At 32.3% G+C, this 20,280-nt stretch overlaps 1 protein-coding gene across 3 annotated transcripts; it reads left to right on the top strand.

Moving 5' to 3' along the window:
* The first annotated feature begins 2,052 nt into the window (after window positions 1–2,052).
* LOC113558811 (hexokinase type 2-like) lies at window positions 2,053–19,497 on the top strand. 3 transcript variants are annotated; one of them, XM_026964362.2, is made up of 9 exons: window positions 2,053–2,395; window positions 12,902–13,064; window positions 13,124–13,266; window positions 13,334–13,552; window positions 13,697–13,805; window positions 16,166–16,355; window positions 16,458–16,613; window positions 17,977–18,250; window positions 18,732–19,497. In XM_026964362.2, exons 1-9 carry the CDS (start codon window positions 2,294–2,296, stop codon window positions 18,840–18,842), a joined length of 1,467 nt encoding a protein of 488 aa, XP_026820163.1. In that variant the 5' UTR covers window positions 2,053–2,293; the 3' UTR covers window positions 18,843–19,497. The 3 variants fall into 3 exon arrangements, with proteins under 3 accessions (XP_026820163.1, XP_026820164.1, XP_026820165.1); XM_026964363.1 differs by lacking the exon at window positions 13,697–13,805 and adding an exon at window positions 14,797–14,896 and having other exon boundaries at window positions 2,294–2,395; XM_026964364.2 differs by lacking the exon at window positions 2,053–2,395 and adding an exon at window positions 11,350–11,564.
* The last annotated feature ends 783 nt before the right edge of the window (window positions 19,498–20,280 follow it).

Genomic DNA, 20,280 nt, shown 5'->3' with positions numbered 1-20,280 from the left:
TTTTTATTAATTTGGTTTTAAATATATTTAATTTAATTAATTTTACAATAACAATTAATTACTATATATTGCTGACGAGACGGACGACTAACGAATAATCGTGACAGCTAACGAAATAACCGATGTGCTATCGCAACCGATACGGAATACCTGGAGATTAATTTTTATTAGAACCCAGAAACCCAGAAATAAATTATTTAGTGAACATTGTATTTATCAAAGTGCTGATATATGTAAAAAGTGTTCATTATATGCCGATATTACAAAAATATTCTCAAATATTCTCTAACGTGTTAAATATTCTCTAACCCGTAAAATATGCTTTTTTATGCAAAATAAATTTTTTCTTATGAATTCTGTGTTTCATGAACCGTAAAGATTTCTCACTCCCATTTAACTACATAGACTAGAAACAAATATGTAAAATCATAAAGATCCGACCTCTACTCATGGCTCTGGTTAAAATATAAAATAGAATAATGCATGTAGCTTGGAATAAAGATATAATAGTATTAAAGACTTCCAGACTTCCTGAATTAAAAATTGTTCATAAAATCTAGAAAATGTTTATGTTTATATAATAAATCCATTTTCCAGAAAAATGAAAAAGAATAACATGGAAATGATAATGATTATCACGCAATTGACATGAGACATATACAAACATTAAAAGTAATATCATATATCAATAAATCTAAAGCTAATAAACAAGCATGATGTTATACGTGCGTTAATGCATTTATAAATGTATAATGTTAGAATAATAGTAAACTTAAATCAGCGTGAATTTATAATATTAATCTTATCTTATTCTTTTTTTTTATGTATATAATATATTACGGTAGCCGCCTCAGATCTAGGTGCCCGTTAGTACCTACGTATCAATATAAAAATGTCTAACAATCGAAAAATCTAATTCGCGTTGAACGAAAAATGGTTTGGAAAAAAGCAGTCAATAAACATCGAAAGAGAAAAACAAACGACCAAAACATAATATTGACAAGACGAAAAAAAGTATATGTACACACAAAATAATGCAATATAAGGGTGCAGAAAGCACAACAAAACCCAATAAAAAAAGGAATAAAGATCAGTACGGAAAGTCGACAGTGGCGGACTTTATGTTATATCTCATAAAAATGTAAGTGACCGGAATGTATATCACACTATATATTCACTGCAGAACCAAGAGTAAAATCATATTAGACACTACGAGCTGCGGGGTAGACAAGAAAACTGTACATTGATTTTACTAAATATAATAGTGTGGCTTACATTTTTTTAAATAAAACGTTTTTAGAAAAATTACTTTGCTCAAACATGTTCCTATTATAATATGACTAATAACAACATTATGGTAAGTTAGAAATTCTGTGTAAAGACACAAACTGGGACACTTTTCCGAGACCTTTTACAAACTATTCGATAATTTTCCAAAACATTTTCAATAAGACCGTTCATAACTTTTGAATTCCTATGTATAATGCATTGTATAGAACTATAAACCATATAGGGTTTAACATTTGCTCCGACCCAACGGCCCGGCAAGAAACGCAGACAACTGTTGAGCCGAAAGTATAAAGGTCGAAAGCCTCGACTGAGACCTGAGGCGACCGCGTAATCAGCTCGAACCGAGATAACCGCAGACGCGCGCGCACCTCCCGTATTCATTGAATCGTATCGCGATCACCATTGGTCGATTTTTATTTCCCGTTCCACGTCCACGAGGAAATAAAAAAACAATAGTACAACAATCAACACACTGGCGTACTTTATAATATTTACTACGGTAAATTGTTTATATTGTTTAATCAGCGCGTGCTGTGTGTATACACAACTAAATACGTAGCATAATCATTCGCCCCCCCCCTCTCGATATTACCACTCCACTCCGTCACACCACCGCCCAACCGTTTAGTATATAAAATAATATAATCCCCGCCAGCCACCGCTCATAGACATAATGTTATTATCACGCATAAATTATTACAGTGACGACGATACGCCCGGGACATGGTAGAAGGAGAGACCAGTTTCGCGTTATATAAGACCGCGTACCGGCCGGATCGTTCTCCGTGTCGGGTTGTGCTTGTGATATTGTAAAACGTAAATACCATCAGTTCCGCTGCCACCTGCGCTGAAGACTGAAGTGGAACAAAAAACATTTAATATAATAACTCACAAATAAAAATATTCAGAGTTTAATCGCTCTACTGCCGGCCAACCCCGAAAACTTTGCAAGTTTTCGATCGTACACCAATTTTTGTATCACTATACATACAACTGCCAAAACATGAGGACCAAGCCGGAAATGATGGGGCAACTGCGTCCAGCTTTCAGCGAACTCAATATTTCAGAAGGTTTCGAATTCGACACCGAAATGGTCACCAACGAGGTAAATAATTTTCGTTGAAGTTTTTTTTTAATCCCCCCCTCCGAATTGCGTTTCCAATAAAGGACATCTTATTTCTGCACCACTCAAGTTTGCGATGACAGTGATTTTTCTCGTATTACGATATAGGTATATTTATCTACAAAATGATATAAATAATTTCCCGCGTCGTATACCAATATAGTATGTAATATATATTATTATCCCAATTCTTAACAGTCATAATTAATGGTATTGTAAATCGAAATATATTAATATGCATATCTACACCTAATTATATCCTGATCGTGGAATATACGCGCACATATAATTACAGATAAACAGTATTAATAATTAATATTACATAAACAATACGTGAAAAATTGCGAAGAAACCGTATAAATATTTAAAAAAATTCAAATATTTTAGATGGTATAGATATAAGTTTTTATAGTCCACTTTAATTTAACGACACAGCCCAATAGCTAACAACAATTAATAGCGGTAATATACTAATATATCCAGCAATAAATTAGGTGCACTCAGTTGTCGTATTTTAGACTTCAATCAACTTTTACCCGACGGACACGGTAAATATATCGTTAATAGTATAATATTTAGTATTCACTCTGTCGATCACAAAAGTTTTCCAATTAAACACACACTCCGGGCATATAAACTGACCGGTGATTTGTTTGTTATACAATTTTAAGCGAAAAACGTCGTAACATTGCCTATACGGTAACTCGACTTTGATTTGTATAGACAATTTTAATGCAATCGTGGCGTGGTGTTGGACCGTGCGCGGGCAACGTGCAGCCTGCACGACACGCGATGACTTTAAACTAAAAGTTAATTACATTATAATATGTACATAGGTAGTCGGTATGAATTCAACTGTCACGCGTTTTTAAACTGTCTCGTACGCGTCATTATCATATTAGTACGATAATTAGATGTAGTTTTTTACCGCCTGCATAAATTACCGTTCGCGGCGTTCTCTCGAAATAGCTATATAGGTATACAGCGCTGCGGGTTTTAATAAATTCAATAATTACAAATCTATACGTATTAGCGTGTATATATATATACCTATAGAAAATGTTACGGGTAATGTAAACTATGAATATAATATTACTAGCGTTAATCAACTTTTTTTTTTTATAAAATATTTATGGGCATAGGTATTATAATATTATGTTTAAATGTTAAATAAATAATTAAAATTGCAATGGGTATATCATATATGAATCAATTAATAAAATTGTATTGAACGTTTTTATGATTTCACCAAGTTTTTAATACAAATATGAAATGTTTTAAAATAATTAAATATAAAATATGACTTTTTTTGTGTAACAACTGACATAATAACTGATTATTAATAATTTATACGACTGATGATAAGAATGAATAAGTATAATACTGTATCGTGTATACTATTGCAATAATATGTATAACTATATTTATTTGTACACGATAAATTATGCACTAAAATAGTAGAACACTTAAATGACGCATAGAATTTCGAAGTCCATCAGCTTTTCTACACACTTAGTGCGTCGATCGTATTCATACATATAGACACCTACCAAATCGAAATAACGAGCTGCTCCTCTCGATGAAATTTAAATTTCCGGTACGTCATCGATTTGTAAAAATACGCCGACCTTAGTGACTGCTATACTTATAGCATACTATAAGTATACAACATGTATCAATCAACGATTAATTAGAAGCCAAAAACGAAACAGAAACTACAGTATTTTCCTATTTTTTCAATATTTTTTGTGGGGGAGGGGTGGGCTGGAATATGATTGCCCCGAAAAAAATAAAATAGTACGCACCCCTAGCCGAAACATTCGAAAACATATTATGTAGATAAAAAGACAGACTTTGCAATATTCTAAAACAGTGTCGTTCTAATAAGTTGCAGTATAATAATAATATATGTGTACAAATAAATAGGTAGTAGGTAATGTTATTAAGATTATAAGGTAATAACATAATCGTATTTCTAACCTTAAGTAAATACGAGTAAAAGTAATCTTAGTAATAATACTTAATCTATTAAATTATCATAATCAAAATTGAATAGACATACTTAAAATCGAATCGTTTTAAACAATAAATTCGTATTAAACACTCGATACAAACAATTTCGGTTTTGCTGAGTCGAGATAATTGCTATTATATAGATTAGTTATCCTATATTTTGTCTACCGAGGCGGCTTGCCATTTAAATTGCGATTCGATACGCTTTAATATCGCGTGTACCTAGATAGTATATAATTAAATGACGGGGCGGACTTAGCGCCGGAGCTTAACACGCGTTTTAATCCCACTCGGCGTTAATCCCCGGTGGCGGCATGATCTCCATCAGCTCGGCCGGCCCGGTCAAGGTACTTCCGTGTGAATTCGTGGTATAGTTTTTATTATTATTTCTTCAAGGTTGCATAATTGGCGAATTGTTATTATTATTATTATTATTATTATTACCATTACTGTATTAATATTATTGGTTTTTTTTTTATTTATTTTTATCTCCGCCTGAACTTAAGTATGGCGAGTGAGAGGTCAAAAAAATTGTCTTATCTATGCTATATCAATTAGAGACTGCAGCGCGGATCCATCGTCGCCGCTAGCCGCGCGCAAATCGGTTTCTCGGCGAGCCACGTGACTTTGCAACGACCTTTAGTGCGTCACGCGGCCAGGCCAGTTTTCATCGTTGTCGCGGTGTACACATTGGCTATAATGCTATATTTTTTGCATATTCGCACTCGCGTCCAAATAACGTCCAAACATTTTATTATGTTATTTACATATCGATTGCCGAAACCGACACCCAAGTAGTGACTCCAACAGAATTCCATCTGACCTCTGTGCCCCTGCCAATTTTGAGAAACTACAATATATTAGACTTGTGTGTGTGTATGTGTTCATATTTTGTAATAATTTATCTTTAAACGAGAATCTAATTTACAAGCAATTTTTTGTATGGGTAATATCGTTTTTCAATAGGTATAATATTATGTGTCTCCAAAATGCTCGAATGACATCGATCTTGCACACAATTAACGATGAAATAATTATTCTATTATTATAGGAACATTATATCATACATATTTAATATGATAAAGCCTCTAAATACCACACTCTAGATCGTTGAAATTTTGCCCATTATTCAGAAGATTCAGTCTATGGAAAGTTTTTAGTTTTACCCCCCCCCCCCCAAAAAAAAAAAAAAAAAAAAAAAATCTGTAATTAGACGGTGTTAGTTAGGTCAGTTCTCACTATAGCTAAATACTGTGCTTTGTAATTTAACGAATACCTATTATTATAATAAATATTTTAGGACTCAAACATAATATGTCTTATAAAAAATCTAATAATATAATATTGCCTATGACGTTTGTTTCATAACTTTAATTTAAATAAATAGAGTTAAAAACATATTGCACAAAGCATACATGCTTTGTATGTAATATATGGAATACAGGGCGCTGTACTGCTTATATAAAGTGAAATTTTTTTAAGGGGTGAATATTATCTTCAATATTTCAAATTTGATAGTTTTTAGTATAATAATTAATAATAATATAATATTAGATACTTGAATGTAAGAATTGACAAAACTAATTATTTTTTTTAACACATAACCAGTCTTTTAAAATGTGAAAGTTGATGATCTTTCTTATATTATACAAATATGAAGTATTATACACTTGTATAACTATATTTCAATAAATACTTTTTTACGTAGGAGCAATTTATAATTAATTTATCTAATATACGAGACATAAAAACTATTATGATGCAATTTTGTTTAAAACGCGTGCAATTATTATTAAATAAATTTATAATTGTGGCATTATGCGTATAATATAAAACATCTGCACCGTAAACGACAATTTATTATACAGAAAAATAATTCGTGGTATCCGATTTTATGCAAAATATTTTCAATAGATAGCGATTCGAAATTGGTTACATTTTTCATTCACACGAACTATATCCTGTATAACACACACGCGTTTTTCGAATTTAGAGTGTACTTTACGATCATTAATGTATAAAAAAAAAAAATAATAAATAAAAAGTAACATAAACACACATAAACAGACAATAGTAGTAGTAGTAGTAGTAGTAGTAGTAGTAGTAGTAGTAGTAGTAGTAGTAGTAATAGTAGTAGTAGTAGTAGCTATAGTATAGTAGTAGTGTATAGAAAACCAATAATTATTTACTCTCCGATTAATAACAGTGTTTACACAATTGGTAACCAATTGACACGGACTTTACGACAGCAATAAATAAATATATTATATACATAATAATTAACGTTTTCTGAGAATAAAGCAATAAGTGGTTCCTAAAGACGAATAGGTTTTTTTTTCATTTTTATAAATAGGGCTGACAAACGAGACCTTGAAATGCTCTTAAAAAATTTGAATTTTTTATTTTTTCCATCGTCTGCGGCGATCGCTACGGCGGAAAAAAAACTGCGCACTTGTCTCGTATTATATACCTACCTGATGCGGCCATGTATATAGGTGACTATATGCAGAACATATACGTTTCCTTTTTCAACTATAAATACCTGCTGTAAATTCAACGTGTGGCATACATTATAATATTACACGTAAGTCCTACGACGTAGATGTTAACACGTTTTACACCTCTCGTGTATATAGGTGAGGGAGTGCAATATTCCAATTATATTTATATGTATCGCAACCGGTCGACGGTGTGTGTGAACCATCGCCAAGGACACGCGCGTTGCCCTCGGGAGTCGATTTTTCTTCCGATTTTTTTTTCTGCGATGTGACATGTGAATATCGTATTATGCATTGCCATAGTGCCTACGCGTAGGTACTCTCTGCACAATCGGTGGAGCGGCAAAAAAAAAAAAACACCAGCGCTGACCGTAATGCCACCGACATAATAATGGAAAGATACATCGGCCGCATTCCTGCGCGCGCGCGCGCGATGCCCCTGGTGTACGACTCTCGGAATATAATATCCACATGTATATAATAAGATACGTATATCCTTGTAGACATTTGAGATTTACGAATTCCAAACGGAGACTAAAGTGACTTGAGCAACGGAAATCTGGTTCTCGCGTTGTCGATTTTTCAGACAAACCGCCCTTTGTTAAAACGCTTGAATGGTGATTGTGGTGGTGGTGCGTTAACACTATATGGTATAGGCAACTAGAACTACGGGGTTTATTATCCCACGATGTACGGCCACACTGAGTATAATATAATGTGATGATAAATCTCCCTCGATCGTGGTTGTCGTGGCACTGGGATAAATATAATATGATGTACCGCGAGGAATGCTTATATACACGCCGAACGGACGAGGCGTTTCGCTGCAGCTGCATGCCACCTTACTCCTCGTCCGTTATTTCGTTTTGCTGTCCTTATTGTTATTATTATTATTATTATCATCATCATCATTTTCGTCCAAAACGACCGAAAAACAATCGATACCACAATACACGTCCCACATTTTCGTTTCGGATGTGCGCGCATTTCGACATTCGTTCAACTATTCATCAAGGCTGCAGGGTGAGTACCGAACGACGTATATAGTTTGACAGCGGAAGGACGCCGCCGATGATGACGACGGCCAAAATAATAACATAGTGCGTCGTACATAATTCGTTTCGAGAAGAATGTGTACGGGACGATGGTGCGTCTCGAACCGGAGAAAATCACGTTTGTTCTTCTCCCCATACAAATATTAATACAATAGGTATAATATGCACACGAAGACACCTCGGAGCATGCGTGCAATCCTAATATTTTACAACGCTTTTAAATCGAACGAATTATCTAGTCAATATTTCGCTCGTAAACTGTACGAAAATGTAAATCGCTATATATATATATTCTAATATTATAGACAAGTACATGGTTAGAAATGCGTTCCAAGGTTAACGCCACCGTCACCGTCGCCACTGCTCGTCGTGTACCAAAGATATTACAATCATAATAAAAAACGTCTATATATGAGTTCTTAACGATTAGTATGTACTTAAAAGTATGTCCCAGACACTCAAAAAACGAGGTGCTTCCTTGATGATGATGATGATGATGATGATGATGATGATGATGATGAACCGCGCACAAGCTACAAATTTCCGTTGTCAGGCAATTGAAATCGATGATATTTATTAATTCGATAAACGCTGCAGCGTTATAAACGATATCTTACTAAAATTTTCTGAATAGGAAACTCATTAATACTATATATACTACTCGAATACTTTTCAATTTATAATACACTTGAATTACTAAATTGTTCACTGATTATTTTTATTTGTTACTTAATATTTATTTTAAAAACTTAACCGATAGATATACTTATACTGCAAATATACAACATGTTATTTAGTTGTATACATGCCTAATTATTTTAGTAACTATAATTCAAAACTTTAAATAGTTAACACAGTACCTACCTAAATAATAATTATTATGTCGAGTTGTAACACTCGATATGAATATTTTTACTAAATTATTTAATTATATAATCGATACAATGACATTCTAAATAGGTATTTCTGTCTTCTGACCTCTGAGTTTTTTTAAATTTATTTTGTTAATACAGGCAAAATATAGGCACCTACAACAGTATGAAATTTAAAAGATTTTTAATTATATAATATCAATGTCCCGATGTATCATAAATAATAAATTTTAAAACCATAACGATAACTCGAACTTGTCGATTTATTGAATAATTAAACGATAATACCTGACACATATATATTAACAACTGACGCTTAAACTGTAGTATATTATTAGGTCATATGCTATAAATTAATATTAACGATTATACGTGGGCATAAATGCATAATATACTTTCTATTTTTAATTTTTTTTTTAGTTTGACTTTGAGACATAGGTGTAAGCGTTTAAAAAAATTTTAAATTTAAATGTTTTTGTGAATTGACATATTGTTTTTCAATGTACATCACGCATTAACAACATTATAACAAAATTAATTAAAAACGTTCGCTAGTTTTGCAAATTAAATTTAAATATACCTACATTGAATCTATGATTAATAATTATTAGTTTTATTATTTTACTCCTTTATTATGTACCAATAAAAAGATATATTGCCTTAATTATTAAATTGACTTAAACTAGAATAAAATATAAAAGTAAGTATAATTCATATTTTTATCGCACTAACACAGCTATTTAAAATGGAAGTGTATTGACGTACCTACTCAGCAATTATTATACGTCTCTTTCTTTTATGTACTTAAATATTTCATAACGATAAGCGTTTTAGGAATAAAAAGGAAATTATAAAGATATTAATTAGTGTATACTGTATTTATGCTTAATAATAATAAAAAATACGGTATTAATACCTATAAAATATCAATACAATACGGTCAATACGGTATTTAACTTATAATAAAACTTGAAAACAGCTCGAAATGTATAATGTATTTATGGATTAAATCCTTTTAGAATTGGTTTTTTGTCATATTGTCAAATGTCGTACGATAATAGTTTTACTGTGTGATTCTGAACATTGGATTTAAAATAGACACGTTAAAACACTTAAAACCATTCCACCAGGTGGTCGCATTCAACCGCGGTCGACGTTGCCCAACGATTTCCGAGTTGGACGCGTAGTCGAAACTTGCATACTCGCACGCGTGTCGTGTATAGCTGACGTTTTGAAAAAACATTACGAATATAATATTTCATGTTATCTTCTATAGTTCTATGCAAAAACTAACAGCCGTCGTGTGCACATAAATAACTCGTATACCTAACGGTACCTGCACCTGCCTATTCAATCGATTAGCTTTAGTACGAATAAATTATAATATAGTAGAAATCGACTAATAAAAACGTATTCATAAAATTGCCTACTCGCATAATAAATGAGTAAGCCCCGTCGAATAGTACAGTATCGTACCGTATCACCGCCGTTTCTGTACCGGTGCCTAGGTAGCGCCTATAATGAGTTGTGAAGTGGTGAGGACTCGGTATTCCCCAAAATTTACCCCCGGACTTCGAATGTTCCCTCTAAACCTCGGATGATAGTTTAAGCAATTCACTCGTGAAGGTCGCTGTAAGTACACAAATATCGTTATTGTCTATCAATATGTATAAATCATACCTTAACAATGATTATATTATGTACCTATACTGATAATCGGCCGAATACCATAACAACATTACCTATGTACTCATCTACACACAGTTAATGAGATAACCGTAGTCTAGACCGAACGAACCTACGAACCGGTCACGCAATCTAATTTTAGAAGCATCTCTCCCGTAGTCCGGTGAAACGAAAATCGATAACGTTCTCCCCGTGCCGTCGATGAAACCGCGGTGACGCGGCGTAACCTTCAAAATCCGGGCGAAACGTACGATCTACGTCGCGTGGTAATAGTATATTATCGTGTGTTTACGAGAAATTGGCAAAAAATTATAAGTAGCAGTTGTAGTAATAATAGTTGATGGTGGAGGTGGTGTCGTTGGGAGAGGAAATTTGACCGATTTCTTATTGCGGGAGTGACGTAATAATAATAATAATCGGCGTGGCGGCGAGGGCAACTTTCGGTCGATAGCGGTCGCGAGCGCCGCCGGTGACCTGTTTGGCGCGCGGATGAATGGTCGCATGTGTGTGTATGTGTGTGTGTGTCGCGCATGCGCGACCGTTGGAATGGCCTGGCGGCGGTGGCGGAGGGGTGTGCACTCACACGCGCGTCTCCGTCGTCGTGTACTCGTGTGACGAGTGCGCCAGCGCGTTGAAAATGTGAAAACCACATTCGGTCTCTGTCGGCGGCCCGACAGTCGGCAGTCTAACCCTCTCGCCAGCAGTTTAACGTCCGTCTCGTCGTCGCGTTTACGTTTTTTTTCGCGTGTCGTGTTTTTTTTTTTGCTCGTCTCATCATCCTCCGACTCTATCCGATCGTGCCGAGTCCGCCGCACACGTGTGACTTATTTTCGCTACCGTTTTCATCAAATAATAATAATTTATAATTATAACGTAACGTTAAACACAATTTAGGTACTTTATATTTATTAAATTTTGTCAATTTATAAACGCCGCCGCCATGTGCATCGTAATCCATCCAATCCTGCGCGCCCTGTACGGCCTGTTCACCGGAGCCACTTCGTCTTCGTCCGCAGTCCGCGTGACCGTAAGTCCTCCTCTCGCCGTCAAGACGGCTTATTTAAAGGGTGGTTGGATTTTGTGGTGATTATGATGGTTATGAAGGAGGGGGGAAATCATCGAAACATACACAACCGCTCCGCCGCGCGTAACACATTGCCACCCGTGGTCGCTCCTGCGCCGTCGCGTAAAACATCCCGCCTCCCCCTCACCACCGCTCGTTTTTCGGCGGCGCCCACATGAATTACTGCCGCGGGGGGTGAAACGTGTGACCCGGTGATCGCGAGGATGAAAAACGGCGAGGTTTTTTGTGTTTGCACTATGAACATAATTCATAATAATATAGTATGATGTACATTTTTGCGGGGGGGGGGAGGAGGGTTTGTAGTGGAATTCCGTCTCCGTAGCTTTCGTTTTCTATTGCCGTCAAAAACTACGGCGACCCTTACGCCGATCGTACTCTTTTGAACGGTCGATTTCATTTTTCCCAGGAGAGAAAAATGATCGATAGGTACTACCGCATGATTGCAATTCGTAATAGATAGTATATTAATATTACTATTATGGGTATTATTATGCCGAATACTTCCTCCCCTCCCTTTGTCACAATTTATTAGTTTATAATTATAACTAATTTAAGCTGTAAAAACGTATAAAACCATAATAACAATAGTACCTGTAACTTAATGTACAAAAAATCGAATTTTACGAGTTTTGCGCTAGTATAATATTATAATAATAATAATAAGATTTTGTAGGTGACTTTTACGACGATTTTTACTGCGAAATACTTCTATTGACGATTGTGTACAATTTACAAATGTTTTCATTCGTATCTATACGGAATATTTTTACTCCGAATTATCGTAAAAATGTCATATGTCTATATATCAAGCGTACCTATACAAATTATCGTACGACTATAAATTATGCGATGTGTATTCAGTGTACACGATAAGCTTACATAAATAATATTTCACCGTCTAAATTACAAATGAAATGTCAATGTTAAAGTTATTTTTATTGCTCCTATCTGATTTTTTTTCTTGACACTAATAATTGGTCATTTTTTATTTTTATTAATAACTTATTAATTATTACATGTGCGGATTTAACTCATGATGTACAATTTCTGTACGAATACCTACCTAATATGTATTACTTATACCAGATTAGGATAATACACATGTACATAAATATATATTATGAGGAAATTTTATCAAGTTTTCCTTGTGTATGTACATTTCAAATGTTATGCTAATAGTCATGAATAATTATTTTCAATAAATTCTTTATTAATTAACATCTTATTTCATGTTTTTACTTTAGTAATATGGACTGACAATATTATGTTTTTATTTTTAGATCAAAGAAGATTGTAAATCACTTCTTTTGTCCAATGAACAACTGACCACCTTGATGAATGATATGGATGGAGCCATCAGGAATGGTTTGGCTAAAGATACCAACCCATCTTCCATTGTTAAGTGTTATGTCACTTATGTACAAGATTTGCCTAATGGCACAGGTAAAAAGGCTAGACATAAAGATAAAGAAAATATTTTATTAGTATTTTTTTTCTTCTAGAAAGAGGCAAATTCTTGGCTCTGGACTTGGGTGGCACCAATTTCCGTGTACTATTGATTGAATTGGGAGAGAATAACTACTTCCATATGGATTCTGAAATCTTCAAAGTGCCTGCTCATATCCAAACTGGCAAAGGCACAGAAGTAATTAAATATAAACTTTTTATTAATTGATAATTTCTATATTTCTATATACCATTATGTTATCTAGTTATTCGATCATATTGCTAAATGTCTGGCAGAATTTATTAAAAAACACAACTTGGACAACAAAAAGGCATTACCGTTGGGCTTTACTTTTAGTTTTCCACTTAGACAAGTTGGTCTTACCAAAGGATATTTAAATAGTTGGACCAAAGGATTTAACTGTTCAGGAGTGGTTGATGAAGATGTTGTCAGACTTCTCAAGGATGCTATCAAAAGAAGAAAGGTAAATAATGATCAAATTACTAAAATCAGTTAATTTTTTTTTTCTAATACCTAACACATTCATCTCACTTCAATGATTTTTTGTATTTTCATAATACATGTTAATAAGTATCAACAGATTTAAGATCTTAGAATGTTAATGTAGGGCCTGAATCTACGTTTAACGGCTGTATTGAATGATGCAACCGGAACCTTAATGAGTTGTGCCCACAAAACACGTTTTTCGAATAACTGTTTTGTAGGTTTGATTGTTGGTAAGTTTGGCTAAGCCAACATTTCCAAAATATATAATGCCAGCTGTTTGCATTGGGTTACGTTATACGACATTTAAAGTCTGATGAATGCTTTCTGTTCATATACATAACTTGTATACATTTTATATTGTACTGTTATGTCAAATTGTCTATAAAAATATTCTATACCTACAAATTCAGAGCATGAACTATGTATTGTAATTGTACAAAAAACTGTCTGTGATTGTCCAATTAAAACGTGAGTTAAATAAATCTACTGGTATTTTATAAATATAAACTATAAGCATACTTGCTATTTATCATATAATTTTGCTTAAATTGCTGATGATTGTTCCATATTATTTTTGTATATGTTCATGTATGATGATTGGTAAATAAGTTGCATTATTGTTAATCCTTCAAGAATGCTTTCTATGTACCTACAGTTATAAATATGACAAATGTGTCTACCATAGATAGGCCCAACATGCAAAATTTGATTAAACATGCGTAAATGTTGTATCAATAATATTGCTATTCCTTTTAAATAATAACTTTTTTTTTTCTATAAGTTATAATTTTCTGTAATGATAATGCTTTTTTACAAAATTTAGGGGGTCACACTCCTTATCCCTATCTTGTCTAACCAGTTTCAAATTCATATGTATAAGTATTTAACTTGTATGCAATGTAGGATTGAGTCTGGACATGCCTATGGCCACAGTAAAAATGTTTCTCAAAACTTTCCTGCCAATGCTCAACTTTTCTTGTAATATATATTAAAATCAATATTGTATAAAAGAGTCTTTATTTCCTCAGCTCTAAATTAAGGTTCAAAGTTAAAAAAAATAATATGCTAATACTTATTAAAACTGTTTTTTATATAATGTTATTCATTCAAAAACGAAATGTTAAGTAATATTATGATTACTTGTAGATATTAAAAAATATGTCCTTGTCTATAAAAGAACATTACATAATAGAAGGTTTGTTTCGGTGATAATTTTATTAGGACGTCGAAATTGATGTGTGTGGAATATTGAACGATACAACCGGTACAATCATGTCATGCGCTTGGAAGAACCCGAACACCAAAATTGGACTTATTGTTGGTATGTTGAGTAAATAGACGTTTAAGTGAGTTAATACTATTAACTCAATAAGTGTGTGTGTGAACTGTAAAGTGTTAGTCACACAGTTGAGTTAACACACACAATATTTTACTTTATTTCTTACTTTAATAAACCTTCTCTTACTTTAATTATTTGTTCATGATAATATTTTCATTTTCTTTTAACAACATTAGAAATATTATTTCTTCTCATTTACTTATTAATATGTTACATTAGTATTATAACTATTTTTATTTTATTTATTATTATTAACAATGCACTTATAGTATATATTCCTATATTTAAACTAATTTTAATAGTAGTAAATAGCTTTTTATAAATATATATTTATTTATTTATTTATAGACAAGATAGATACATTTAGATTTTCCTATTCCTTCCTTCTTGTAAAAGTTGTATTTTACGTTGTATTTGTATATATGTATATATAGTTATAGTATATACATACATACATTTTATATTGATTTGATAGCCTTTGTACTGCAATCAAATAACCTCTTATTAAACCTCGACATCATTAAGTGATAACTTTATAAGTTTCTGTAATCAGTCATCGTGAGTCAAATATGAAATTATCTTATTGCAATGCGATTGTAGATTTTGTTTATTGCACTATACCTATTATTAATTTCAATCGTATACATTTTGGACGAGACAAAAATATCTGATAATAAATAACTGATTTAGACATTTTGGATTTTTGGAATATAACATATGAATAGTATGTTACAATTTATATTAATCTAATTTCTTAACAGACCCTTTTAAATGCGATGATAATGTATAATTTTATGAAGTTGTATTCGTGTATAAGTTTAAATTTTTATTTATCCTTTTACATTTTTACGATTTCTACAAACTACCTACAAAATATCACACTATGCCTATATAATACCATCTATTCGATGTAAAAAATTGCATTAAAAACAGACCATTTTGTGTTTTGAACTTCTTCACATTTTTATTATTGTTTTAACGGCGCCGCAGCTATATGTGTTACTTAACAATTTATACATAGTATATGCATTATACATTAAACATATATGTGATTTGACAATATTATCGTAATATTAATAATACTACTGTATAGCTTTTGCTTTTATTAACTCGCCTGCTAGTGTCAGATATGCGTTGTTTTCATACGACGAATATAATACTCGGCGGCACCGCATCTACTGTGCGTTTCGAAACGAATAAAGCTCAACAGTTCTGAGAGTACGGTTGTATTTTAACACGTTGTTTGTGCAGGAACGGGATGCAACGCGTGTTACGTGGAAAAAGTTGAAAACGCCGAACTTTTCGATGGCGACAAGACGAAACCGCACGTGATCGTAAACACCGAATGGGGCGCGTTCGGAGATGATGGAAAATTGGACGCCGTCCGCACGAAATATGATAGGGAGATCGACGAAGACTCATTGAACCCGGGACAACAAAGGTAATAAGCATGTGTCGATCGACAACAACGAATGTGACGGCAATGGCGTTTTTCTCTATTTCCGCAGTATTGACGGTGTCTAAAATGTGCACTGTGTTTTAGATTCGAAAAAATGATCAGTGGCATGTACATGGGAGAGATCGTACGATTAGCCATCGTCGACTTAGCCAACCAAAACAAACTCTTTGAAGGAAGACTGTCCGAACAAATGAAGACTAAAGGAGCTTTCGGCACGTCATACGTATCAGACATTGAAAGGTACTATATTATATAACATTATAATAAATATATTTTAAGAACTCGAATGTGAATATCATAAAATATTATTATGTGGTCGTGTAAAGGCGAGGCCGATCTGAAAAATATTTTAATTTTTAGTGTATACGCTTCATACTTTATACTCAATCGGAGCACATGTAATAATATATTGATTACAAATTTTGGGGGAAGGAGAGAGGAGTACATAACGTTTTCCTTTAATTGTTAACATTATTAACACTATATTTCCAATCAATATAGAGAACAAATGTAAAAAAATGCATAAATTTAAATTGTATTATAAAGTAGTCAGCAGAGCAGTAGCATAGGAAACGCCACACTACCAATAACCTATTAATGACAATCGTTTGGCGTGAGACAAACATACGAAACTAGTATCTTTACAAAATTTATCAGAGCAGTAATTAGGGTGAGGCGAGCGGGGCGCCTAATGTTGGGGGGCGTAAAAATATTAAATGATTAACCTAAGAGATTTTCATCGATCCGTAGATATAATGTTGAGAATTAAATCATTTGGGCTAAAAATTGTATTTCTTGTTTTGCTCGAAACCTAATTACTAAGTTTCAGATATTTCCGACTCTTATTAAGAAATATTAAAAATTGCAAATGTATCACCCCCACCATCCAAGTAGCACATTATTAAAGTTCTGCCTCAGGATAAAAAATGGATCGGTATGGCTCTGAAACGTATACAATAATAATACATAAAGAACAATTATATAATATGACGTAAATATTATGATAGAATTTGTTTTTCGTTCATTATAACTAGAAAATATTCTATATTAAAATTTATTCAGAAGGATTAGATTTTTTTTATTTATTTATTACAAATTAGTGAAAGTTGATATTAAAAACGCTATGTCGTAGATAAAGTACTTCTTTGTGTATTTTGAACGTTTGGTAAAACTATAGATAGGTATTGTAAAACTGTCTCCGTAAGTTTTTTCCGCGCTAAACCGGTTTTATTTATTAAAATCTCGTCTCAACCATTGTTGACACCGATATAATCAACTTTGAAAATACATACTTTGAGTTAATATTTTAAGTTTCCTCTAATTTTCATTAAAATTGATTATATAAAACTTGATTATACGCATCCTCTAAATATTGCCAGTTAGACTAGTAGACTAGTAGGTATAATACTAGTATAAAATATAAATTGTAGAAGGAAGTGGATGGGCTAAGATTTCCGTCCTTCTCAACAATAAATTTGCTTATTTACATCGGCCATAAAGTATTCCGTGCGACACTACTCACGTGTTCACTTATTGTGATTATAAATTTATATTCTATTTACATATTGTTGTTTAACTAATTATTGTGATTTTCGCATTTTAGCGACAAAGCCAATTACAAAGAAACATTGAAGGTCCTTAGCGAAATGGGCATCAACGACCCATCGTTGGTTGACTGCGCCAACGTACGATACATTTGCGAATGCGTGTCCAGGCGGTCGGCGCATCTGGTGTCTGCCGGTCTGGCCGCACTTCTCAACAAAATGGACGAGAAGTCCGTCACGATTGGCGTCGACGGTTCGGTTTACCGTTTCCATCCTTACTTCCATAAACTCATGGTGGAAAAGACCAAACAACTGACCAAATCCGACATCAAAGTGAGTGAGAGATAGGATAATGTAAACTCCCTAGTTGTATATGTTAAGATAACGTGGTTTTTAATAGTTTTTTCGTTTAAATTTAGAGGTGGTAAATATGTGTGAGTTAGGTATAGTTGTTACCTTTTCTTTTTTTTACCTTAAATAATTATTTGTTGTCAAATATAAGCCCTTATGGATTATACTTTACAATAATAATTGTTTTAAATTATTTAATTAACTTAAACATTATGAAACAACCAATCCTTAAGTTAATACGAGTACTTGGAAATTACTACTAGTCTATTGTTTATTATTTACAAACATAAGTATTGTATTAGAATAAAATGTTCTGTATTATTTTTTTTTTATTTATATTTATTAAATTGCTTAACAATTTAATATAATATAATTGCTATTATACTATTATTTTTGTACACAACTATGATTATATGATTCTTTTGAATAAGATTTAAGAACAGTTTTTTTTTAAATTTTGCAGTTTGACCTGATGTTGTCCGAAGACGGAAGTGGTCGTGGAGCTGCCCTTGTTGCTGCTGTAGCTGTCAGGGATGAATTACCGTCCATGACGAATGGATTCTCGACAAAATAATTAGTGGTATCCAACTAGTGTGTTGAAGTTGTTACCAAAAATGCTCGAAGTACATTAAACATTATTTTTAGCATTATTTGATTTGATTTTTTTTTTTTTTTAAGAAAAAAAACGTTGGTGCTAACGCTAAATAAGTGTCCCTTAGGCGTATTTTATTCACTTAACAGCGTGAGTCTTGTATGTCTTAGAGTGTTGTCATTGTTGTTGAGTGTTGAATCCTGATTGTTCATTGTTAAATATGTTTTTTTTTTTTTAGATATTACTATATTAGTTAATAATACATTTATATTTATATAAAATCAGCACTATAAATGTATCCATTATAATTTTTTATACCAATAATATATTATTAATATGTATGTATGAAAGAAAAAACAAAGAAAAAAAAGTTTTATCTATGTTTTAGTTTTATACAAAGAATCTACAATATACATGTTATATAATTGATTTATAAATCTCGGGTGTTATGTATCTATGACAATAATAGTGATAAAGCCCAATGTAAGCCTAATATTATTATTATTATTATTATTATTATTAATATTATATGTACGTGTACGTCTAGTTTCAAATCGTTCCATCAATTTGATTTTTACCATTATCATTGCTGTTGAACATGAAATTAGTTTTATTATAATTTGTATTTATTTTATTATTGCTGTTTATTTTAAATTATTTTTCTTAACTTATCATACTGATAATTTTAGTTACAGACAGTACCTAAATTCAATATTTTTTTTGCTGGATGATATAATTTATTTTTTATTTTTTTTATATAATAATATATATCTATAAAAAATTAATATCTTATCTCCTTTAAAACCAATACATAATATGATAAATTATATCATTACTTATTTGTACTTAAGGTTGTATTTAGTGAAATGCTAATTTATAATATATTATTATATAATACACACATTGTTTAAAATGTAAAAGCTTCAGTTACTTAGTTTGGTACTTAATGAGTACACTAATTGTAAAAATATTAAATAATAACTATAAACAAATTCTTGAATATTTTATTGTTGAAACTTATTAAGTAAAATACTAATTTTGAAAATAAAAATCCGTAACCAAAATATTGAACATTGTTTTTAACATTATTTATTTCTTTAATATTTGAGGTTCTTTTTAAACATTTAATAAAACAACTGGGGTATGGCATGGGGCTTAGTGTTAGTCACTAAACAGTGCTGCGGTCAAAACATTCAAAACCATCCGGTATTTCTAACTCTCGGATGAGTCTGATGATTGTTCGTCCAAGTTATTAGCCACAAAGCCAAGTGCGACATACAGAAACACATGTTCCAAAAACCTACCAAACCATAACAAACATAAAAATTCCACAACTATTGACCTAAGTTTTCGGAACATAAATTATTATGTCCATGCAGTCAAACTAAAATATATTTTTACGTCTTATTCTAACTTTAAA

This window comes from Rhopalosiphum maidis, chromosome 1 (assembly GCF_003676215.2).
Source record: "Rhopalosiphum maidis isolate BTI-1 chromosome 1, ASM367621v3, whole genome shotgun sequence".
Taxonomy (NCBI): domain Eukaryota; kingdom Metazoa; phylum Arthropoda; class Insecta; order Hemiptera; family Aphididae; genus Rhopalosiphum; species Rhopalosiphum maidis.
The sequence above is the reverse complement of the archived record's forward strand: the minus strand, read 5'-3'. Positions and strand labels throughout refer to the sequence as shown.